At 35.3% G+C, this 27,076-nt stretch overlaps 1 protein-coding gene across 1 annotated transcript in view; it reads right to left on the bottom strand.

Annotated features, from left to right (window-relative positions):
- JMY (junction mediating and regulatory protein, p53 cofactor) overlaps positions 1-27,076 on the bottom strand; it is a 102,904-nt gene that overhangs the window by 25,092 nt on the left and 50,736 nt on the right. Inside the window, exons 3-5 of the mRNA XM_074202411.1 lie at positions 21,126-21,276; positions 16,434-16,603; positions 2,275-2,440 (exon numbers count right to left, since the gene is read on the bottom strand). Of these exons, the coding sequence (XP_074058512.1) occupies positions 2,275-2,440; positions 16,434-16,603; positions 21,126-21,276 (487 nt within the window). The remainder of the gene's footprint in view (positions 1-2,274; positions 2,441-16,433; positions 16,604-21,125; positions 21,277-27,076) is intronic.

The raw sequence follows: 27,076 nt of genomic DNA, 5'->3' as shown, positions 1-27,076 counted from the left end.
AGAGTATGACAAGATTGCTTTTGTTTCTTTATGTAGTATTTCTATTTATGCATACCAATAATATAGAACTTTCTGATAGCTCTGTAGATGATTTTTGTTAGCTTATTTTAACATGATATCCTCTTGTTTATGTTATTTTCTTTGAACCTCAACAAAATACAACAAGTTCTGATTAATCTAAATTAATTTTAGAATTTATACTCATCTTTTAGAAGTCCATCCTATTTCTCTTTAACTTCCTCAACTTGGTTTTACTTAATGATTGTGTGCTCTATATTCTATCATTTAATTTCTGGACAAAATTTGTACACCTTGGGCTTCACTCTTCAAATGATAATTGTTTTATTGGTTCATTATTTCAGTTGACCCTAGACACAAAGCCATACCAAGTCATCCAGTAGTAGAATAATGATCTACTCAACTTTGTTCTTTTTTTTCCTTTTGGTTTGTTTTTGCAAGGCAATGGGGTTAAGTGGCTTGCCCACAGCCACACAGATAGTTAATTATTAAGTGTCTGAGGCCAAATTTGAACTCAAGTCCTCCTGACTCCAGGGCTGGTGCTCTCTAATCCACTGTGCCACCCAGCTGCCCCTGATAAAAGTCTTGAAAATCTAAGACTACATGTGTCATTTAGCACCTAAACTTTTCCCATATATCTATCTTATCTCCCCACTTTCTTGAGCAAAGAAAACACAGTATAAAACTCCTCATAATTAGTATACTGTACTACAGAAGATGTTCAATAACAAAATGAAAGCCTGCTGCTTATTTACTATTGTATCCCCCCATCTGTACATGCTGAAACTCCTTAGTAGCTTTCAATAAACAGCCCACTTGGATCATACTGTAGTAGTATAAAAGACAGAAGTTACAACAGGCACAAATTGTTTTTCTCTTAATGAGTAGCATTACCATTTTTTTTTAAGCTAAAGCTAGTGAAGGGAACAAAAATAAGCAAAAAATTATAAAACAAATAACACTTAGCTAAAATTATTGCATTTGAGTGATCAGACACAATTATCTTTTCAGCTAAGAAGTTTGAGGTGGCTTAACTACTTGGACCAAGAAAAAAGGGAATGGGCTTGGTGTAGCAGTAATTAAGGCAAGGCATGAAAATATCCTTTTCTGAAATGAGGAAGGTGACAGTGGAAGAAGAACTGGAAGTATAGAAAAGAAGCCTGTGATAGAAGTGAGAAGTATAACATAAAATGGGCAAATATCCAAAGTCTATGAACTTTTTTATATGGGTTGAGTTTAAACATTGTGCTAACAAAGTTACAGGTTTTGATCGACATTTCTTCTGCATGATCATATTCATACGATATTAATTCATGTTAATCATTTTATAAGTGTATGCCTCAAAGATAAATTCCTGGAAAATCAATTCACAGCCTAAGCCCCACTGATGGGTCAACAGTGTTATCGTCATAAACAAAAGTATATTGTGATTGTGAGCCTCATGCCTCTTTTGGTTCTTAACACAAAATAAATGAGTAGGATTGCTACTCTTACTAAAGAGTTATCAAATTTCAACTTTAATAAATTGTTATAATTTACATATATATATATATATATATACATATATATACATATATAAAAACTTTAAATATTTTCTTTTTCTATTTCTCCTAAGCTGATCTACAAAGCTCTTATAATATTAACAATCTTTAAAAAAAAAAAACCTGAACTTAAGAAATACCAAATTAGTATTTCCATATAGACTAAAATGTTATATTTCATGTGTATGACAATTTATTTAAAAACTGTCCTGATTGTATTTCATACCAACTTTTCTTCTGGTTTAGAAAACATTTCAAATACTGAAAATTTTCAAGTGAAAAATCTGATTCAATTAGAAAAAAGTACAGTAAACAAGAGACTATATACACAATCAATAAATAAATAAGTTTTTACTTTCTATTCATGTGCTTAATATGTTGCTACACTATCTGCTTTGAACCAACAAGGGAAAAACTTTAATTACAAATAAAAAATTTTTCTCAAGTACATGCTTTCTAAAAAGTCCATGTTACTAAATTAAATTTTTTTTCAAAAAGTTTAACTCAAATGAAACTTCTAAAAAAAGATGCAAAGCTACTAAAAACAAACTATTCATCACATCTTTGGACAAAGTCTTTTTTAAAACATTAATTTTGCTATAATTTTCTTATCTTTTAACTTAGAAACTCAGCTGTTACCTCAATGTCCCTCAATACTTACAGTTTAACAAGCCTATGTATATTTATAGGAGAAAATGTCCACTTATATATATACCTGATACAAGTCTCTTGATGCTTTCAAGTTGAGCTGTTAGCAGCAATTCCTCACATTTCAAGATCTCAAACTGTACTTCATACAACTGAAGCTGAAGATCATAATAATCTGCTTCTAATTGATCCAAAAGGGCAATGGCTTCTGTACCACCTTGCAAACTCTGCATCTGGATAGAAAAAGAAAAATAATTGTTGTGGCATGACAGAGTGTAAATTTTTAAATCAAAAATTCATCCTAACATGGCAAAGTAAAGAAAAGTTATCTACATAATTATATAAGTAACACACACACACAAACACACACAATTCTTATCTACATAAGAACTTATAGCTCAGGAAGAATCTTAAAAGATGCTAAAAAGCATTAAATAGGTTTTGGTGACTAGAGATGTGAACTAAGATATATGGCAACAGTGACAGCTACTTTGCTGCTACTGTCTCTACCCACAGACTGAAAAACTCCTTCCTCTGAGCACAAAATATTCAGTCAAAAATAAGAATCAGCTGCCGCAAAAGGTCAAATTAGCTGAGCAATATACTGACATGGCAGTTTGCATGAAGTCTGTATGCAAGGAGTTGAATTATTAATGAAGAGGGGGGGAAGCTTGATTACAAAATATCACAGGAGAACAATCTTTATCCTGGAGGATTATTTCAAATTCTGAGCAAAAGATGGAGGGTGTTGAGAAAAAAAAAACAGCAGATGGCCAAAGAATAGAGAAAAAAACAGAATGAAGAAGATATCTGCAATGAAATCCTGTCTCTTGGAAAAGTTCTTGGTTCCAAATCCTCTACAAGAAAAAAGCCAAGTTTTCTATTTAAAAGCAAAAGGAGACTAGGTACTGTTATTTAGTTGAGGTTACTACTAGTGATTACAATATGAGAATTCAATCATAACAAATATTATCAAGAAGTATTTGAAATCAGCAAAAAGGAGAAGGCCACAAACATCTCTGGTTTCCATTATGTGATTCTGAACTCTCCAGAGAAAATTTATTCCCTTGAAAAGGCAGCTTCTCATGAAGCTAAACTTGATACATTTAAGTGAAGAATCATACAAAACTGATATTCTAATAATGCAATTACTGAGAGACAACTTTGACATTGTGGACAGCAGAAAACCAAGAAGATGAACATGAAGCAGGAAGATGAGGGAGCATTCACCACCCTTCCAATTTTTCTCAGTCTCATTCTAAATTCATACAAAAAATTATATTGGTCATCCATGTTGCACAAAGTTTTTATTTATGATTTATGACTGTTACTTCTAATTGGATCATATATTCACCATGTGGTTTTTATATTTAATATTAAGCCAGTCAATATCCTGTTATGTTAATATAACATTTTCATCTGAGGTGGCATGGAGATAAGGAATTTTAAAACATGGCTTATATTTCTGGCATAGTACTTTTGGTATGCTATGATTGCACAATGTCAGGTCACTGTTAAATCAGCTTCCATGTCTAAACAAAGAAAATATCTCAGATCTATCTATCTATCTATCTATCTATCTATCTATCTATCTATCTATCTATCTTCTATCTATCTATCTATCTTGGCCTGCAAAATGGAGGGAAGGTAGTGGTGGAAGAAGGGAGAAAGGAATAATTAGTTTCAGCTCAGGATTATTTCTTGTGGATACCTGAGGGGTAGATCACTCATGTCCCATATTACACATAACTCAGAGATTACCTATGAATCTCTGAAATACAGAATTTAAGATTGCAGTTTCAAAAGTGTTTCTTAAGACAAAGTTTTAAACCAATAAACTTATTTTGGAGATTGACAAAAATAGTTTCTATTTCATTATCTGTGAAGTTATCTCATTTCATTAATTTTGCATGTTTTATTACTTCTTTTATTGTATTTAAATGGTTTAGGTAACCAAAGAACAAATGTTCAAGACAGTTAAAAAGGAACTAAATATCCATAAAGTCAATTGTATATCAAGCATGGCAGTAAAATAAAAACCCTCAGATTTTTAGATTATCTTAGGTTTTTTTGCTTCTGTAATTTTTTTTCTATTTGCCATAATGCATGTGACAAGAAAATAGTTAACGGAAATAATCTGAGAATGAATACACACACACACACACACACACACACACACACACACACACACACACACACAGTAAATCTCAGAGGAAGGTAATCTTAGAAGAATTTGCACTTGGGAGGAATTGGGAAAAATTTTTCTAGAAAGTGAAATTTGAACTGAATCATGAAACAAAGAAATCAAGTCAGACACAAAAAGAAAGGATTCCAGGTAAAGAGTCAGCTAGTAAAAGACCCAAGAGATAAAATGTGAGGAACAGAAGGCCAATGAAACTATCTTAGACATGTGGAGGAAAGTAACAGTAAGAATAATAAAATGTTAAGGGATGAAGGAGTCACACTGTAAAGGGATTTAAATATTTAATAAACAATTTTGGAATTTATTAAATAGAAGAATGACTTAGTCAGGTCTGCACTTTAAAAATTATTTTAGCAGATGAATGGAAGACAAACTAGAAGAATACAGCAACAGTTCAAGTGTCTGATGATCAGGGCCTGTACAAGGGTGGTGGTTTCTGAGTGTAGAGAAGAGGAGTACGAAGGAATAAATAACAAGTCCTGGCAACAGACCAAATATGTGCGGTGAGAGTGAGGAGTTGAAGATGAAATCTTAACCCTATATGAGCAGGAGGATGGTGGTGCCTTAATATCAATAGAAAAATGGTTGAAGGATTTCAACGGAGTTCAAGGGAATTGCAAACTAAATGACCACATGAAAACATACTCCAATCATGGAAAAAACAAATGTAAAACAAATCTAAGATTTCTTATCGCAACAAGTAAACTGAAAAAGATTGGAACAATGAATATTGGAGGGGTTGTGGAAAGACTGCCACACTGAAGCAATGCTGGTGGAATAGCCAAGTGATCAAACTGTCCCAAATATTAATTTGGACTGATGAACAAATTATAAATAAGCTAAAATTAGAAGGGAAATAGTTAACTGGGGGGAAATCTTTGCAACAACTTTTTTTTTTTTTAAGATTAGAAGTGGTCAGAATAGAACTGTAGCATTCTGTCCTGGACTCTTCTTGGAGAGGTTTGCTCTGGGGACTTCTAAGACACTTGATTCAGCCAGTCCCTCATGGTTTCTCATCTGCAAAATGGGAGCCCTGTGAGCTTGCTGAACTCCCAAGGGTGTTGTGACTTAATTAGTGTGAAGAAAATTTTTTAAACCTCTCTAAGGAAGGGCTCCATGCAAGGCTCATGTATTATTATACAGGGAAGCTCCCGCAGACAAGTTACAAGGGAGCAGAGTCAGAAGGAAAAGGTGGTTTCAAGCTCCTTCGCAAAAAGAGATAAAATACTTTCTTGGCTTCTTCAAAATGAGAAAATTGACAGGGAGCAGAGTGTCTTAAATGAGTGTGGTAATGCTGCCATTCAGAAATAACAAGCAATTGCCATAGCAACTCGACTCTTCCTTGCCTGACATCCCATTCTGCAAATTAAACACCAACACCCACTATTCTGTTACAGCTGCAGAAGACTGTTCACCAGAGGCTCGAAGTTTGACAAACAAGCTGCCTGTAGGCTTGCAAGCCAAGGCTGCTCAGCTGTTAGGCCTACGATGAAGAGCTAAGTCTGTGAAAAAATTCTGTTCAGTGCTTTAGGATCATTGTCCAGATGAGGAAACTAAGGCAGACAGAGTTATATGACCTGCCCAGGCTCACACAGCTAATAAGTGTCTGAGGTCAAATTTGAACTCAGGAAAATGAGTCTTCCTGACTCCAGACCTGACAACTATCTACTTCACCACCTAGTTGCTCCACTGGAGATGGAATGATCATTGGACTCCCTCCTTATAGTATTAGTAATATTAATGCAAAGTCTTACAAGAGTTCAGAAATGAACTTCACAAGCTCATTTTGTAAGATTAAGGGTGTATGACAATGTATTAATACAATTAAGGATTTCAATAGTCTGGAAAAATCTCCATGAGTCAATGATATGTTATGCCATCCAGAAAAAAAAAGCTATAATGATCCTGAACTACATCAAGAGAAGACAGCTGTACTTTGACCTCATCAGCCCACAGCTAGAACAGTGTTGACAAAGAGTTTGATAATACAGTGAGTGTACAAAGTAAAGGCAACTAGAATGGTGAAAAACTTCAAAATCAGTGTTTTGAAAAGAGCTGAAGGAATTCAGGATTTTAATTGATAGAAGACTTGGTGTTTGGAGAGGGGAAGGAGAATTAAATATTCTGCTTGGCCCCAGAAGAATAACTAGGAGTCATGGATGGAAGTTTTAGATATGCAGATTTAGACTTGATGTAAGAAAAACTGCCCAAAGATTACAACCCGAAAGAGAACAGTAGGCCTTTGGGCACTGTAAGCAAAAGTTAATTAGTCCCTCATTGGTTATATTATAGAGGGGATTCCTTCCAATTGTATGACAATGGTTTGACTAAGTATCCTCCATTATCTCATGTAGTATCTTTATTTTAGTCTTTATTCTTGGGAAGGAATTCTAGAACTCTAACTCTAAACAATTTTTAAAGTAAATCTGTTAAGTGTATAATATAGAATTGATGAATTAACAAAGATTAGGGAATTCCATAGGTAATATATATCTAGATTTTAGAAAATCACCTCTCAGAATCTCTCATGAAATATTTAAGGACAGTATGAAGAGATGAGGGATAAATGATAGTATTGTGATAATAATTAAAAACTGGTTAACAACCAAATACAAAATGTGGTCAGTTAATTGATCATTACGAACTTGCTGAGGCTGTCTCTTTGACCTTCTTCCAGTTAAAATATAATTAATTAGATGAAAATATATATATTAAATTTATCAGACATGCACATGAGAAAAAGTTGAAAGTCAGTCAAGCAACATTTTAAGTTCTATACTAAGTAAATGGCAGAAAGGAAAAGCAACAATATCCTGATAATGACAGAATCAGGATTCCAAATTATCTTAATAGGCTTAAATTAAAAGCCAAATCCAATTAAATGAAATATGTTTTAATTCTTAAAAAAAAAAAAGATTAGAAGTGGTTTGCCCAAGGCCACACAGATAGGTACTTATTAAGTGTCTGAGGCCAGATTTGAACTCAGGTACTCCTGACTCCAGGAATCTATCCACTGTGCCACCTAGCTGCCCCCCAGCAAGTTTTTTTGACAAAGATTTCACTTCCAATTTACAAAGGAGTTCACTGAAATTTATAAGAATAAGAGGCTTTGGCAGAGCCAAGATGGTGGCATGAAAGCAGGAATTCCCAGAAACTCATTTCCCAAAAAACTCCAAAAGCTGTCAAATTATGACTCTATCCAAAATTTAGAAGTGTAGAACCCACAGAAAGACTTGATAATACAATTTCCCAGTCCAAGTCAACTAAGAAGTTCTGCAAGAAACGTCTATTTCACCAAGACTGGGGGTGGGAAAGAGCCAAAGTGAAGTTGGCACCTAGATCCCTGGGGGGGTGCCTGGGTTCATGGCAGACCTCCTGGCCCACAGACCACTGGGAACAGCTTGAAGGGATGGTGAGAGAACTCTGCCATACTAGAGTGAGGGCAGAATGAGTTTTGGCCTCAGAACAGTCCTATGGTAAGAACCTGGAGCAGGAATCAGGGAAGCCAACCTGCATCTCCAGAACACAGCCCACGGACAGTAAGGGGGTCAGAGGAGATTGAAGAGGTCTCTCTGCTCTCCTTGGGGCAGGACTCTGCTGTTTGCCCACACTCAGATCAGGTTACACTTTGGGCTTCCATACTAAGATAGATAAGCAGGGACTCTCCTCATAGCTCCAGAGTGGTGGTGGTGGGGGCTGTGCCAAAGTATAGGCAAGAGAGTAGTCACAGCCTCTCATAAGACCTTGGAGGGATTGAGGACCCACCCCCCCAAGCCTTGGAAGTGCTGTAAGTTAGTCTTTGGCTGAGGAAATGAGTAAACAACAGAAAAAGAAGAATCTGACCATAGAGAATTACTTTAGTCCATGGAAGATCAAAACAGATACTCAGATGATGACAAAATCAAAGCTTCCATGTCCAAAACCTCCAAGAGAAATAGAAAATGGACTCAGACTATGGATGAACTCAAAAAAGACTTTGAAAAGCAATTAAAGGAGATAGAGGAAAAATTGGGAGGAGAAATGAGAGTGATGCAGATAAATCATGACAACCAAATCAGCAGTTTGGTGAAAGAAATACAAAAAAATACTGGAGAAAATAATATGTTAAAAACCAGTTTAGGCCTAATGGAAAAAGCAACACAAAAAGTAAATGAGGAGAAGAATGCCTTAAAAAACAGAATTGACCAGCTGGAAAAGGAGATGAAAAAGCTCTCTGAAGAAAATAACTCCTTCAAATGCAGAATGGAACTAAAGGAAGGTGATGACTTTGTGATCAATCAGGAAGAAATAAAACTCTTCCATAAAAGTCAAAAATTAGAAGAAAATGTGAAATATCTTATTGGAAAAACTGACCTTGAAAACAGATTCAGGAGAAATAATTTAAAAATTATTGGGCTACCTGAAAGTCATGACCAGGAAAAAAAAAGCCTAGACTTCATTTGTCAAGAAATACAGTAAAAATTCCCTGAGATCCTAGAAGCAGAGGGTAAAGTAGAAATTGAAGCAATTCACTGATTATCCCCTGAAAGAGATCCCAAAAGAAAAACTTCCAGGAGTATTACAGCCAAATTCCAAAACTCCCATCAAAGAGAAAATACTAAAAGTTGCCAGAAACAAGCAATTCAACTACCATGGCGTTATAATCATGGATCTGTCAGCATCTACATTAAGGGCTTGTAGGGCTTGTAATATGATATTCCAGAAGGCAGAAGATCTTGGTTTACAACTGAGAATAGACTATCCAGCAAAACTGAACATCCTCTTTCAAGGGGGAAAAGATGGATTTTCAAACTTTCCTACTGAAACAACCAGAGCTCAACAGAAAGTTTGATCTCCAAGTGCAGGACTCAGTTGAACAATAGAGAAGATGGACAAGAAGAACTAATTATGAGGAACTTAATGATGTTGAATTGTTTGTATTCTTGCATGTGAAAAAGATACTAATAATTCCTATGAACTTTCTCATTTATAAGAGTAGTTAAAAGGAGCATATATAGACAGAACATAGGAATGAGCAGAATATAATGGTATAGGGGCGGCTAGGTGGCATAGTGGATAAAGCACCAGCCTTGAAGTCAGGAGCCTGGGTTCAAATCTGGTCTCAGACACTTAATAATTACCTAGCTGTGTGGCCTTGGGCAAGCCACTTAACTCTATTGCCTTGCCAAAAAAAAAAAAAAAATGGCTCAGAGAGGAAATAACATACACATTTAATAGGGTATAGAAATCTATCTTACCCTAGAGAAAAATGAGAAGAAAGGGATGGGATGGATTGGGGGGGGGGGGGGGGAGAGAGAGAGAAATAGGTGATTGAAAAGAGGGAAAATCCTGGTCAGAAAACTCAGATACAACACACTTTTGAACAGGGACATGGTGAAAGGAAAGAGAGAGAATAGAATAAATGAGAATAGGCAGTAACAGAGTAGAAGGAAACACAGCTACTAATAGCAATTGTGGGAAAAATATTGAAGCAACTTCTTTGGTGGACTTAAGATAAATAAGGCATAGAGACAGAGCCATTGGAATGTGAACAGAGACTGAAGTACAATTTTTTTCTCTCTCACACTATTCTTGAGGTTTCTCATTTGGGGGAGGGGGTTTGTTTACTCTTACAACAAGATTGTTGTAATAATATAAAATAAATAAAAGAATAAGAGGCATTTTATAATTGATAATTGATCAAAGAATAAAAGACAAAGAGATATCAAAAGCCATATAAAAATGTTCCAAATCATTAATAATTAAAGAAATGTAAACTAAAGTAGGGTTTTCACTTCACATTCACCAGATTGGTCAAGTTACACACACACACACACACACACACACACACACACACACACACACACACACACACAAAAGAAAAGCATTGGAGAGGTCAAGGGGCCCACTGTGAATAGAGCTGTGAAATGGTCCAAACTCTCTGGAAGGCAATCTGGAACTATACCTCAAATCATTATATTATGTATACTCCTTTGACTCAGCACTTCCAAGACTGGACTTATTCCCCAAAAAGATCAAAGAAAGAGGAAATGGACATATGCACAATTTTTTTTTATTTTGTTGTAGTGACAAAGAACTGAAAACTATGGGGGGTGTTCATAAATTTGGGAATAGGAAAACCAAGTATATAGTAGAGTTAGTTCTTCTATAATGTAACATATGTGTTCTCAAAAAATATCACACCTTGCAAAATTGAAAAATTAAAAAAACACAAAACAGTAAGGGCAAAATGGGTTGAGGGAAGAACAATGCTCAAAAACTTCACTGACAAAAAAACTATAGGGTTCAGAGTCTTGCATGAACTGATATGGAGTAAGATGAGTTGAAAACACAATTTATACAATAACCACACTGAAAATTTAGGAATTATGATTAATACAATGATCAAACATAATTACAAAATGGTTGATGATGCATACTCATACCCTCACAGAAATGATGGATTCAAGGGACAAAATGAAATATAGATTTTTGGATATGACAAACTTAAACATGTATTTTGCTTTTCTTCCTTTTCAAGGGGGAATGGAGTGGGAAGAGAAAAATAACCTATCTAGTCGTGGAAAAAAGTGACTAAATTGTCCACACTCTTTGATCCAGAAATTCCATTACTGGGCATGTACTCAGCAAATAAAAAAAAAATTATTAAGAAAAGTACTCTTTGCAGAGGCAAAGAACTAGAAGCCCATCAATTGGGGAAGATCTGAAAAAATTATGTATATAAAGTATTTTGATATAATAAATGACAAGCATGAAGAATTTGGAAAAATCTGTAAGAACAAATGCAGAGTGAAATAAGCAAAATAAGAACAGTAGTATGTAAAATGATTACAACAATGTAAATGAAGAGATCACTACAAGTTTAACTGTTGAGTAATGGAAAAACCAATGAAGATTAGTCAATCAGTAAACATTTATGAAGAAGCAGGAATGATGTTAAACACTGGGGATTTAAAGGAAGGCAAAAGACCATTCATTTCTCTCATTAGACTTGTCAGTTCTTTGAAAAGAGAGAAATAGCCAGACAGACAACATGCAAATAACTATAAGCTATATTCAGGATAAATTGGAAATAATCAACAGAGGCTTCTTGTATAAGGTGGAGTTTTTAGCTAGAACTCCACTGTTTAAATACAGATGGTATAATTCATCACAGATTGGAGTAGGGAGGGGTTAAAAGAGAATGTGGAGGTTGCAAGCCTGGGGGAACTGGATACCATCAACAGTAAAAGGGAAGTAGTCCACTTATTAGCTCTAACATTTCTGTGACTTTCAATCTCACATCTCCAACTGCCTACTGGATAGCTAAGCTGAAGATTCCACAGTTACCTTATGTGGCCAAACTAAACTCATTCCATCTCCCCTTCTTCCTCCTCTTCTTCCCCTCTTCTCAACTCCATGTATATTACTCCAAGGCTAGGGAAACTATACACCCTTATGTCTACTTTTTCATCTCTTTATAATGTTAATAAGAATGGACTATGCCAAGAATTTGCAATGAGAAACTGGACAAAGCAGACTCACACCTAGAGACAGTAAGGGAAGTTTGCAGAGATTTCTCTGCTGTTTGCCTATACTCAGATATTGCAGTCTGGATTTCCACACTAAATAACGAAGCTGGATCTCTCCTTATAGCCCCAGAGCAGAGGGCAGTACTGGGTCACCAACAGATCAAAGCACAGGCTAGAGAACAGAAGACCTTGGAGGAATAAAGGTCCCAGTAGGATGTCCCAAAAACCAACCCCAAAGCCTTGGAAGTGCTGTAAGTTAGTCTTTGGCTGAGGAAATGAGTAAACAACAGAAAAAGAAGAATCTGACCATAGAGAATTACTTTAGTCCATGGAAGATCAAAATACATACTCAGACGATGATAAAATCAAAGCTTCCATATCCAAAACCTCCAAGAGAAATAGAAAATGGACTCAGACTATGGATGAACTCAAAAAAGACTCTGAAAAGCAATTAAAGGAGATAGAGGAAAAATTGGGAGGAGAAATGAGAGTGATGCAGAAAAATCATGAAAACCAAATCAAAAACTTGGTGAAAGATATACAAATAGTGAAGAAAATAATATGTTAAAAACCAGTTTAGGCTTAATGGAAAAAGCAAAACAAAAGGCAAATGAGAAGAATGCCTTAAAAAAGCAGAATTGGCCAGCCAAAAAAGGAGATAAAAAAGCTCTCTGGAGAAAATAACTCCTTCAAATGCAGAATGGAACTAAAGGAAGCTGATGACTTTGTGAGAAATCAGGAAGAAATAAAACTCTGCCAAAAACGCCAAAAATTAGAATATGAAATATCTCACTGGAAAAACAACTAACCTTGAAAACAGATCCAGAAGTAATAATTTAAAAATGATTGGGTTACCTGAAAGCCATGATCAGGAGAAGAGCCTAGACTTCATTTTTCAAGAAATAATAAAGTAAAATTGCCCTGAGATGCTAGAAGCTGAGGGTAAAACAGCAATCGAGAGAATTCACCAGCCACCCCTGAAAGAGATCCCAAAAGAAAAACTTCCAGGAATATTATAGCCAAATTCCAAAACTCCCAAATCAAAGAGAAAATTCTAAAGCTGCCAGAAACAAACAATTTAACTACTGAGGCTCCATAGTCAGGATTACACAGGATCAAGCAGCATCTACATTAAGGGCTCGTAGGGATTGGAATATGAGATTCTGGAAGGCAAAAGATCTTGGGTTTACAATCAAGAATCAACTACCCAGCAAAATTGAACATCCTCTTTCAGGGGAAAAGATGGACTTTCAAAGAAACAGGGGACTTTCAAACTTTCCTATTGAGATGAGTAGAGCTGAACAGAAAGTTTGATCTCCAAGTACAGGACTCTGGTGACGCACAGAGGGAGTAGAAGAGAAGGACTAACTATGAGGAACTTGATTTTGAATTGTTTGTATTCCTTCTTGGGGGGGAGTGGGTTTATGTTCATTCTTATGTTTACTCTGGGGAGGAAGGGGGAAAAATGATAGAATTCAGAGTCTTGTAAAAAATGATGGGTACATATTACTATTGTATATAATTGGAAAACAAATGTTTAAATGTTTAAAAAAAAAGAATGAACTATGCCAAAAGGAAGTACAGTATGAATGAAAATTCAACAGGAACCTGTCAGGCTTTCACAAGTATTACCCAGTACAATAGAAGTGACCCATGAGAAAGGTGAAGACCATGTAAAATCCTACTGTATTTATCATTTGTTAAGAACACTTTCCCATACCAAAAAACCATTCAAGGTAGATATGATAACAAACTGGAGCTGTCCAAAATGTTACCCACAGTGCAATTTTATGCAGCCCCCTATGAGTTTACTAAATGCTTTAGTAAATGAAGCCAAGCTACTGCAGAGCTCTCTCTTAAATGTCAAATCAAAATACATTGTCTATTCTTTCAATAAAAATTTTTAAAAGTAAGGTTGGACAGCCCTGACATAAACCATAACCTTGCAAGATATCTTCCAACCAAATGTCTTTTCTTTTGTCCTACATTTCCTGCAACTTTTTATTTGACAATGACAAAGAGAATCTCTATTATTTCCAAAACAGAGATATTTCTCATATAGTCTATGTATGCTCTATAACTTCTAAAATTTCAATGGTGTCAAATGGTTTTCCAAAAAACCCAAAACAAACCATCAAGTCAGTCGTCTATTTTTTTAACCACCTGGAAAGTCTACAACTTGGAGTAACACAAAAAAAATCTAAGATGATAAAACTATAAAGTAATTATAGTACACATACATTCTTTCACACATATATGAAGACAAATATGTTGTACATTTATGAAAAATGTAGATTCAAACCTCCTCAAGGATAAAGATTTCTTTTTCTTGTTGTCATATTGCCAATGACTGGTATAGTGGCCTATTGCTATTTAAATAATAAATGGTTGCTGGATTACACTGTAGTACCCTAATTAAAAAAATAGAATTAAGCAGCCATTCCCAAAGTTCAGATTCATCCCAATTCTTTTCCAGAACATTGGTCATAAAAAGGTATTTACTGTCCTACTCCTGTTACCATTCTCTAAAATTTAGTCTGAAAACTGTGGGGGGATTCAGGATATATGAAAGGGAACAGGAAGAAAAAGAAGTAGCACTAGTGAACGTGGATAATAAAAATTTAAACAGTGAAACAGAATATTGCTGGTGTCAGTTTTGAAATTTAAAAAAATTGCTAGGGGCAGCTAGGTGGCGTAGTGGATAAAGCACCGGCCCTGGAGTCAGGAGTACCTGGGTTCAAATTCGTTTTCAGACACTTAATAATTACCTAGCCGTGTGGCCTTGGGCAAGCCACTTAACCCCGTTTGCCTTGCAAAAACCTTAAAAAAAATTGCTTCATTTAATATTTGAAGATTTGTTTTGTTTTCAAATTTTCAATTTTGTTATGTCAGAGAAGCTAAGTATTTTAACTAAACACCTTTATAATTTAACATATTCCCTAACATTTATGTAGTCTTCCAAAAACTAAATTAACAGGAACCTATTACAAAATCTGTCTGCACAGCATTCATATGGGATGGGCTCAATTTTCATTTTCCTCCTTTCATGAGTAAAATCACCTTAATAACTATAACACACAGAAGACTGACAAAACCAAAAAAGGAGTGGTTGGTAATGGGTCAATGTCAACTTTTTCAAGATCAAGTAAAGCATACAAAACAGAGAAAAGTATGTTTACCAAAGCTGTTTACCACTTTCATGGATGATATTCAGAATATAGCAAAAACTGAAAAGGGATGTGCAATAAATGTTGAGGTCGTCCAAGTGCTCCTGTTTAGATGACATTGTTCCAATTGTTCCTAAGCTCTCGACCACCGCTGACCCTACTAAATGTACCCACAGCTACTCAAATAAGTAAAGCCTCTCTAGTTACAGAAGGAAAACTTAGGAAACTAAAAAACACTTTTGTCCAGATTATAATAATATATGGACGATATATTGTTATTAAATATACTGTTATATGTTAAATGGACAATCCACAGAGTAGGTCCACAGTACAGGTTTCTTAAACAGATGTCTCAAACAGTCAATGAAGAGAAGGGGCTGAACTGCTTTTGGGAGACAACATAATTTTTAAAAATATTCATGCTTCTGAAACAAAGGCCATGTTTAAAAATATTACAATTCTTTTTTTTTAGGTTTTTGCAAGGCAAACGGGGTTAAGTGGCTTGCCCAAGGCCACACGGCTAGGTAATTATTAAGTGTCTGAAAACGAATTTGAACCCAGGTAGTACTCCTGACTCCAGGGCCGGTGCTTTATCCACTGTGCCACCTAGCCGTCCCCAATATTACAATTCTTAAAGTAATGTAATACTGAAAAATATCGCATTCTCAGACTCTGAAAAATGAAAGTAAGCAGGACCCAGAAAAATACTACATACAATGACTACTACAACAATGTAATAGAAAAAACAACAACTAAACAAATGAAATTTAAATGGTATGAAATAAATAATGACCCATTTTGGCCGAAATGAAGAGATATGAGAAGGTATCTCTACTCTTGTTACTGTAGGTGAGGGACTATGGATTTTTTCTTTCTCTTCAATTATTTGTTATAAGAGATGGCTCTCTGGGAGAAAAGGAAGGATTAAATTGAGAAATGTGTAATATAAACACAGATGATAATAAAATTAACTTTAAAAATAATCAGTTAAAGAACCTGGGTTCATTTAGACTCAGGAGAAAAGTAAAAGTATTGGAAAGAAATTAAAATGGGTCTGCTTAGCCAGAGTGCAAAAATGGTCAAACACGTGGAAAAGGCAGAGAAGTTAATGGGGGGGGGGGGGGGGGGGGGGGGGGGAAGAAAGGAAGCTCATTAAGACACAGTTTGGACTAGGAAACCTCTTAAGGTACTTTCTAACTCTGGGATTCTGTTATTATATATGGCTTGTTTGATCAAAAAAGAACAGTTTTCTATGCAAGGAAATAGATACAGAATGATATCAGAGTAATTAAGCTTTACTCATTTTTCTAAATGGAAATGTTTCATCATTTTAATGCAATGTTACCTCTTCTTTTAAGGCATGTTTCTTCTGTTCCAAACAGATTTCTTTAGCTCTCATCATCTGCAAAGTTTCCTTTGAAACTGCATATTGAAGTTTTTCCATCCTTTCAGCTGCTGCAGCCCATGATGCTTTGCCAAATTTTTTCTGATCTGCTCGCATTCTATCATACACAGCTTTAGAAAGACAAATATAACAAAAATTCAACATGCATCCTGCTATTAGAATTCTGACAATATCTTCTGGATACCACTGACAACTTATTTCAAAAGAAGAATATGAATATCAAATATTTCAAGTTACTAGGGTAATTTAAAAAAAACTCCTCAAAAATCAAAACAGGATTTTCCCTCAATATTTCAGTCAAAACTAAAGGTAACAGAAGGTTATTCTTCCTGAGGCATTCTATTAAAGCAAACATAGTCTACGATTCACCACTTTTATCAATAGTGCATTAATGTGCCTATTTTACTGAACTCTCTCTCTCTCTGATATTTACCATTTTCTTTTTTGTAAGGAATGCATTCTTAAACGAGAGACAATTACATAAGAAATGTAAAATTGAAAAGCTTGTGCACCAACAATATTAATGCATCAATAATAAGTGTTAGAAAAAATACGAACAAATAATAATATGCTGATATAAATTTAGAAAAATTCATTCCCCAATAAACAAATGGTCAGGGAAATAAAGTTTTCAAAGACAATTTCAAATTATAAATGACCATACTGGAGAATGCTACATATCACTGATAAAAGAAGTTTAAAAAATCAAAACAACGTCATGATTTCACCTCATCCCTTGCATATTGACAAAGATAACAAAAGAGGGAAACGGCTAATGTCAGAGAGATATGGAAAGGTAAGCATACCAATCATTCTGGGAAGCAATTTTGAATAATAAAAACAAAGTGATTAAAATGTTCATTTCCACTGACCAAGGAGGTCGGTCACTGATAAAGGTCCCACATATATCAAAATATTTTTAACACTCTTTGTATTAACAAAGATTTAGAAACAAAATAGTAGCCCATTGACATAACGTTTTCCTTTCATTTATTTGAAAATTTTTTTGTTTGCTTATTTATTTAATAATCTTATCTCCTCAAAATTCCTCAAAATCTCTCACATGCCTCCCACTAAAGGCTAAAACAATGACACAACATACATTTATGGTACTATGACTTTATGTTTTTTAATAATTAGAAGATTATAAGATAAATGGTGTTTTGTAGATTTAATGAAGTATTTCCTAAACAAATGATATAAAAATGTAGTGGAATATTATTGTGCTATAAGAAATGATAAATATAGAGGAAGCACAGGAATATTTATGTAAGTGATGCAAAGTGAAATAAGAGTCAAAAAATAAGACCTCAACAATGTACATGAAATGAACAATCATAAAAATCATAAAACAACCAAAACTGAATGTTGGTGAATTTATTTTTTAAAAAAAAGCATGGGGTGGCTAGGTGGCATAGTAGATAAAGCACCGGCCTTGGAGTCAGGAGTACCTGGGTTCAAATCCCGTCTCAGACACTTAATAATTACCTAGCTGTGTGGCCTTGGGCAAGCCACTTAACCCCATTTACCTTGCAAAAACCTAAAAAAAAAAAAAAAAGCACTATTCCAACAAAGAAAAGAGAATATTCCTTTTTAAAAACATGGGCTTGGGGCGGCTAGATGGCACAATGGATAGAGCACCAACCCTGGAGTCAGGAGTACCTGAGTTCAAATTAGGTCTCAGAGTCTCATATACTTAATTGCCTAGCTGTGTGGCCTTGGGCAAGTTACTTAATCCCACTGCCTTATCAAAAAAAAAAAAATATGGGCTTCATAAGTATTGAAAATTGTATATGTTGTTATTTTTTTCAATGTACTGATTTTTCATCCCTCTTGTAAAAGAAAATTCTTAAAGTACAAATCTGGGTAGGATGAGGAAAACAAATATTAAGGTACAACTCAATATGACGGTGAGTGTGTGTGTGTGTGTGTGTGTGTGTGTGTGTGTGTGTGTCTAGGGTTGCAGTACAGAAAGGTGGAGAATCCTGTACACAAATTTAGAAGCTCTGTGTTCAAGCAATGGCTATAACTTTTACTAATTAAGCAAACCTAGAAAGTCACTTAAGCTTTCTTGTCCACAGTTTCATCATCTGTAAAACAAAATAATAGTAATACTATCCTGTTCTCAAGGGTTTCTAAAAGAAAGCACTTAGTACACTTTGCATATGTTCACATACATCTTTCCTGGTTTTCTTAATTCCTATTTTTTGTAATGTATTTCTTGCTATATAATAATTGATACTCAATTACATTTGGATATCCAAGTTCAGACAGACATTCCCAAGTGAGGAAAACCCAGTAATCTACAATTCTTTTCTATCACCCAAGTGCTAATCAATATTTGGTACAAATCAGACCTTTCTTTTACCTACCTGAGGAATAATAGGCTCATGTGATGTTATCACTTGGTCAGGAAGTATAACAAGTTTAGTCATTTGTCTTGTATAATTCTTTTTTTTTGGCAAGGCAAATGGGGTTAAGTGGCATGCCCAAGGTCACACAGCTAGGTAATTATTAAGTGTCTGAGACCGGATTTGAACCCAGGTACTCCTGACTCCAAGGCTGGTGCTGTATCCCCTATGCCACCTAGCTGCCCCGTCTTATATAATTCTAAATTGATATAATTCATATTTCTAGCAACAACAAAAATTTTTTTCAAATAACTCTTAAAATGTCTTTAAACATAGGTTTTAAAAGAAATTTCCTCTTGAATATTTCATTGAGTTTACATTTTAATAAGGAGAGACATCACAATATAGCAAATACAAGTTATGAAGGCCTAGATTCATGTTGTTTTTGACACATATTGGCTTGTATAACACAGAGCAACATAATTAAATTCTTAATATTCCAGACAACATTTAAGACCATAATTTGCAGAGAAAGTGCCATTTGCATTAGGAGAAAAGTTGCTCACTATGAGTTCCCTAAATGAAACAACAAGTTGACTTTTTTAAGTTTATTTATAACAAATAAGGAAAATTAATGATTGCAGTCCTCCATTTCAAGTAACAATTTCAAACTACTAGCTCAATCACAAGATAAGAAAATATTGCTACCTATTGCCATTATACTCACATTTCAGGAACAGAATCTAAGAGGGAAGAACATCCTCTTAATAGCTCAAGTTATAAAAAAGTCATGAAATAACAGTATACATCGTAATATACCTTTTTCACACACACGTATATAGGAGCCCTGTTAATTAAGTTTGGTTAAGTGGCTTGCCCAGGCCACACAACTAGGTAATTATTAAGCATCTGAGGTGGGATTTGAACTCAGGTAATTCCTGACTCCACAGCTGGTACTCTAACCACTGTGTCACCTAACTGCCCCCCTAACTCATTTTCTTGTATACGTTTGGTGCTTTACAAATGTTTATTGAAGTGAATAGTATTTTTTTGAAAACAGAAAAACAGACAAAATTCTTTAAACTTCCTACTTTATCCCAAGAAATTTAAAAAAAAAATATCACCACTGAAATTTGCTTCTATAATATTGAAGCATTTAATCAAAATACTGAATAAATTTTGTAAAATATTTCTAAATCTTGATCATGTCACTTCACTGACTAAAGATCTTTCAGAGGCTATTACCTAGTACACTTCAGTGAAATAGAAATTCTTTAGCCTACATCATAAGACATTCTACAATCTACCTAAATTAATTTGAATTTTATGGCAGTATTTCAACATTCTATCCCTCCATACAGTATTGTCCCCCCCAATAGAATGTGAGCTGCCTTTTTTTTGTCCAATTCCTAGAATAGAGTAGGCACTTAACTTCAAACTTGGATTATAAGTGCTTAGAATTCTATAACTGAATAGACAATACCTCCACATTCAATGAATGCAACCCTTCCTCATCTCAACCTCTCCCTAATCTCCCTTATTTCAACCTCCCTTTAAGGCTCAGCCCTTCTCTACATCTCTCTATTCCCCTACATAAAATTAATTTTTACCCCAACTCAAGTATTCCTAAAACAATAATTCTTAGGATCTGTGAACTTGCTTAATTTCACTGTTTCAATAAATGATTTATTTTATAGTGCTATGTATTATATGCATTTAAAAATTATTCTTAAAAAGGGGTCCAGAGGTTTATTTACCCCACCAGACTGCCAAAAGGGTCCAAGATACAGAAAAGACAATGACTCTCTTGCTTCAGTACTGTCTTCTCTTCTGTTCCCTTTCCTTATCTTGTTTCAGCATATCTGTATACATGGTACTCCCTTCTCCCAAAGAATGTAACACTTCTTGAAGACAGGGACAAACTAATTTTGTCATCACCAGTTCCTAGTATAATGTCATTTACATTAGTAGTTGTTAATAAATGACTGCTGGCCTGAAACAAAATCCAATACTGGTGGTACAACTATTTTTAAAAAAGTACTAAAAACAATTCCTTTATTTCAAATAACCCCTAAATTCTAGAGAGTTCAATTTAGGGCTAGGTGTTTGAATTCTAGGCAGCAAGATTATCATATGAGAAAGAAGTCTCAAAGCTGAGAGAATGGAATCCAATGTCTTCAGGAAAAACAAATCCTATAGACTTTTAGAACTTTATATATAGTGCTATAAAAAAACTTTTGTTTAAAAACAATTTAAAGTACAATTTTACTTTGTAGCTTACCTTTTTGAGCTTTAGCTGTTATTTCAAAATATTTGACAGTGAGATCTTGAATAGACAATACAGCCATGTGAGCTTTGCGTTGCCAATCAGCATCTTCTTTCTGGAGACTTTCAATTCTGCGGGGCCCTAGATAATCATTCTCCATGGAAATCTTTGGAGAAAAACAAATAGTAGTTGAGAATCTTATATTCACATTTCTTCCTTTGGTAACACCTAAACATTTAGTATGAAAGATAATGAGTATTTAATAAAAATGGGATAGAGGGCTTTTATGTATAAAAGCTATCCTAATCAACGTATTAACCTGACTGACCACGTGCAAAAATACCTGAGTAGAACTTTTCCAAGTAAAAGCTTACAAAATATTCTTCAAAATGTAAACTGTAAAATGAGTTAAAGAAACAGCATATTAACTTTCTCCAAAAGTATATAAAGGGGGCAGCTAGGTGGCGCAGGGGATAGAGCACTGGCCCTGGAGTCAGGAGTACCTGAGTTCAAATCTGGCCTCAGATACTTAATAATTACCTAGCTGTGTGGTCTTAGGCAAGCCACTTAAACCCATTACCTTTCAAAAACTTAAAAAAAAAGTATATAAAGACACAATCTGAAACTATGGCCAAAGGGCAACAAAAATGTGGACAAAAATATTCATAGCACCCCTGTCTGTCATGACAAAGAATTGGAAATCAAGTAAATGTCCTTCAATTGGAGGATGGCTTAACAAACTGTGATACATGTATTAGAAACCAGGAGGGATGGGAATTCAGGGAAGCCTGGAGGGATTTGCATGAACTGATGCTGAGTGAGATGAGCAGAACCAGAAAAACACTGTACACCCTAACAGCAACATGGGGGAGATGATCAACCTTAATGGACTTGCTAATTCCATCAGTGTAATAATCAGGGACAATTTGGGTCTGTCTACAATGGAGAATACCATCAGTATCCAGAGAAAGAACTGTGGAGTTTGAACAAGACCTTTAATTTAGGAAAAAAACCTGATATCTTATTGACTGATCTTACTACCTCTTATACTTTATGTTTCCTCCTTAAGGATATGATTTCTCTCTCATCACATTAAATTTGGAAACAATGTAAAGACTGGCAAATTGCCTTCTGTGGGGGTGGGGAGGTGGGGGGGAGAAGTAAGATTAAGGGAAAAATTGTAAAACTCAAAAATAAAATCTTTTTTAAAAAGTACATAAAGACCTCCTTGAGATCACTATCAGATAAAACAATACTAGCTTTGGAGAAAACCGATTTTACAAAGTCCATTAGTGTCCTTATACACAAAAAGAACAAGACAAGATGAAGGACATAGTCAAGTATTAAAAAAATTCAAAATAAGAGTACTGGGCTGGAGTTATTAGGTGACACACCACAAAGAAAATAGGAGTCAAGACAAGACATAAGATTCAAATAAGTATAAAAGAGAGAACAATAATATTCTAAGCAAGAGTTAAAATATGAACAAAGGTATAAATGGAGGGTGAAAAAAAAAGCTGTGTTTATATATTGTGGGGTAAGAATTAAGTACATGGATATCAAGGAAGGCTCAAGGATAGGGGATAAAGATAGCTAATTGACAGCTTGATGGTCAGTTTAGAGTTAGTTCAATTTAAAAGTCATTTATTTAGCTCCTGCTTTAGTTCCTAGAAGCCAGGAAACACATTGCAAAGTGAAAACCTTGAAGAATGATAGTTTCTAAGATAGTTTCTAAGAAGGTGCCAGGAATACTGATGGAATACTGATTAACCCCAAAAGACATCAGCTTTTTTTTTCTGTTGTCCCCTAGGCTTATCCAAACACTCCCCATCTCCCAAAGTCCCAGAAAGGTCTACTTAGTTACCCACTGGGTCAGTGAATTCTTCTCCAGGACCCAGCATACCCCATTCCAACTTGTATTAGTCCCCCAGAGTACTCAGTACACCTACTCTCTCCCTGCTACTTCTTCAGTACTTCTTGGATTTCCATCCCATACCTCCTGGGGCTTCTACTTGTTATGGGACCTCACAAGATATAGTTCCATCTACCACAAAGAAGAATGCTGAAAAGTCTAATCACTTCTTTCCCTGAACAGATCTCTCCCCAACCACCAATAGTCTGCCTGAACTCATTCCATTATAGTTAGCCTAACTCCCTTCCCCCTTGGACTCTTTCCACTTCAGTGACTTGTGAATTCCCCATCCCTAATTACCTGCTTCCTTACTCACATTTCCCCCTCAATTCCTATTCCCCCCCTTCTCCTAGGTCTGGCTCACTTATTCCACAATGTCCTGGTCTCTAACATATTCCTTTCATCCTCTTCCTTTCTCAGTTCTATCTCCCCACAGGATAATGCTTTCCTTGCCACTCTTCCCTCACCGACAACACTTTCTCTCCTAAACCATCACTTTAAAGTTATAGTAGAATTTGAATAATATTTGCTTCCCATATTTCAAGTTATGATTCTTCTTCTAGACATACTCTCCCAGTTTGCCAATGTCCTTTATCTGAAAGAAAATTCCTTGTTAGCTGAAATTATTTTGCCTTAATAGAATTCCTGATACTTTCTAAGTGCTTAATAAATGCCTATTGACTAACTAAGGCTAAATAAGGGAGGACCCTTATTTCTCAACCACTCATTAATATATTTCCCTTTTGAAATAACTACTTCCTCAAATGTAGGCTCTCTAAGGAAAAGAATGATTTACTTTTGTTTTTTTATTCCCTGTTCAGCCAAATATCTATCTTGACTAGAGTGAGTACTTAACTGAATTGAATCCCATTCCTGCTTTCCTCCCTACTGCTATACTCATAGAGTATTAAGTAAAGATAACAAAGTAGGTACTAATATAAATATAAATTTACAAGGCAATGTCCCTTGCCTCATGTTGTATACTCATGTTGGGCAACTGTCTGGCATATTGTATGTGCTTAATAAATATTTGGTGGGGCAGCTAGGTGGCGTAATGGATAAAGCACCAGCCCTGGAATCAGGAGTACCTGGGTTCAAATCCAGTCTCGGACACTTATAATTACCTAGCTGTGTGGCCTTGGGCAAGCCACTTAACCCTGTTTGCCTTGCAAAAAAATAAAATAAAATAAAATAAAATAAAATAAAATAAAATAAAATAAATATTTGGTGACTGAAAGAACGAAATTTGCCTCTTAGCATTAGTCATCTATCAAAATATAACACAAGGGCGCTAAACTAGAGATAACAACACGGTCAAGACCTGTGCTTCTGGAAAAGCACTGTTGAATGAATGGAGGATTGATTAGAATGGAGATAGATGTTAGCCAGGCAGACCCAAGCTGTTACAATAATCTCCAGTAGGAGGTAATGAAGGGCCTGTAACAGGGTGATGGAAATGTCAGGGGAAAAGGGGGCATAGTTGAGACATATTGCAAAGGCAGAATCAACAGGTTTTGGCAAGACAATCAGTATTGGAAGGAGGAAGGTGTGAGAGACTTTGAGATAATATCCAGATTATGCTCCTAAAATGTTACCTATTATAATAATAATAGGAAAGAGTGGGGGAACAGGAAGGAATTTTAATGGGAAAGACAGTGAGTTTGGTTTTCAACAAGTAGAGATTATGAAGTCTAAAGATCTACAGGAAGATATTAAAATGCAAATTAAAACCACTCTGAGGTACCATCAGATTGGCTAACGAAATAAGTGGGGCAGCTAAGTGGCACAATGAATAGAGTATGAGCCCTAGAGTCAGGAGGACCTGAGTTCAAATCCAGCCTCAGATTTAATAATAGCTTAGCTGTGTAAGCTTGGACAAGTCTTAACCCCATTGCCTTAAATGAATAAAAAAAATTAAAGAAAAAAGAATGGAGGACAAATCATCATTATCATCAAAAGGAAAATAACAAAATGCAGGAGATGTGGGAAACCAAGAACACTAATGCACTGTAGTTGTAATTGTGAACTGATCCATTCTGGAAAACAATTTGCAGCTATGCAAAAAGGGCTATAAAACTGAAAATTCTTTGATCCAGCAATACCACTACTAGGTCTGTATCCCAAAGAGATCAAAGAAAAGGGAAAAGGAGCCATTTGTATCAAATTATTAACAGTAGCTCTTTTTGGGCTGGCAAAGAGTTGGAAATTGAGCAGATGCTCATTAACTGAGGAATGGCTAAACAAATTGTGGTATATGCTTATGATGGTTGTGAACATATGAATTTTATACACATACATGTGTAAGATATATATATGTATATATGTGTGTGTGTGTGTGTGTGTGTGTGTGTATAAAATATGTTCTACTGTGTTTGTTTTCATAAATATTGCCAGCACTGGTTTCAATTGGCTAAAGATAACCATAAATTATGTTCTTAGGCTCTTTTCACAGGCCGAAATTGAATTATCCTAAAATAAATCAATCAATTACAAAAACTAGTATGTTTTTAGGGAATGTTTCCACCTCTGGTTTATTGAACATGAGAATGCAGGGTTAAAGTTTCTTCAGCCTTGGTGTTTCTACCAGCAGCAGCCCCTTCCCCCTTTTGGAGCAGGCTGCTCTCCCTTGTCTGAGAAGTGATTGGCAAGATAGAAACTTTAGATTCTAAAGCTTAGACTGACAAAAGATTTTTTATTCTGTGTTTCTTTTCTTTTTTTTTTTAGTTTTTTTTTTGCAAGGCAATGGGGTTGAGTGGCTTGCCCAAGGCCACACAGCTAGGTTATTATTAAGTGTCTGAGGCCACATTTGAACTCAGATACTCCTGACTCCAGGGCCAGTGCTCTATCCACTGTGCCACCTAGCTGACCCTGTGTTTCTTGTATCTATGTTATTTCTCTATGATTGGTCCATTTTTCTGAGCTGTCCACCCTTCACTTCCCCTTCCCCTCCCCACTCCCCTCCAGAATTCTGGGCCCTAAGGATTTTTTCATCTTGCCAGTCAGGAGTTGAGTTTAAACTTTTCCTTTCTCTAACACTTCTGAGCTCAATTCTTTCCTCATTCTCTCCTCACTCTCACTGAAAAAAAAATTGTCTCCAAGTCCCAAAGCTCAGTTTTAAGCCTTGGAAGGTGCAGAGACTGTGTGATCTAGAGTGGAATTAGGTTTCAACATGAGCTAGTTGCCACTGGATCTGCCCATCCCATACTAGGAGCCACATAAATAAAACTTGCAAGCTTCAAAATTGTGCTGGCACATAACTCGTTCCTGCCTCAAGAAAAATGGGCAAAGTTAAAAAGTAATTGGGTGTGAGTGGAATATCAAATTTGGCATTTGAAGGTTTAAGGAGTTAAAATTAAGTATTGATCAATGTAAATTACTTTATGAACTGGAATGTACATTGTAAAAATTGGGTGGTCTGCTATAAATTATAAGAGGCTCCTATTCATTCTATAATAGATTTCTGTAGATTAATTTTTAAGGTCTTGTTCGTCACCATACAATTAAGAAAGTAACTTGAAAAAATGCTTTGTTGTTACTTTTGTGAATAACATATGAGAACAGAACTATAATTTGAATGCCCCAAGGTTGTGAATTGTCAAAATATTTTAAGGGTCAAGAACATCTTTTAAGTTTTTTTGTAGTTTTAAAAAAATTGATTTATTTAAGGCAATGGGGTTAAGTGACTTGCCCAAGGTCACACAAGCTAGGCAATTTTTAAGCGTCTGAGACTACATTTGAACTCAGGTCCTCCTGACTCCAGGGCCAGTGCTCAATCAATCCACTGCATCACCCAGTTGCCCCAGTATTTCTATCTTTTAAGGAATATCTGAATTGTAACGAATCAAGAGAAATAAAGTGAAAGTTGAATCTGGAAGACTTGTAAAGAGAATAATGAAACCTGAGAGGATAATGAAAGGTATAAAAAGACTGAGTTTTTGAACCACAATTAAAGTACTTTTAAAATGTAAGAATTTAAGCAAGTTGAAAGAGATAAGACACTGTTTTGACACTGTTTAAATTGATTATGCAAGTCATGCAACTTGATTTGAAATTT

The sequence above is a fragment of the Macrotis lagotis genome, chromosome X (genome assembly GCF_037893015.1).
Source record: "Macrotis lagotis isolate mMagLag1 chromosome X, bilby.v1.9.chrom.fasta, whole genome shotgun sequence".
In the NCBI taxonomy this organism is placed as follows: domain Eukaryota; kingdom Metazoa; phylum Chordata; class Mammalia; order Peramelemorphia; family Peramelidae; genus Macrotis; species Macrotis lagotis.
The sequence above is the reverse complement of the archived record's forward strand: the minus strand, read 5'-3'. Positions and strand labels throughout refer to the sequence as shown.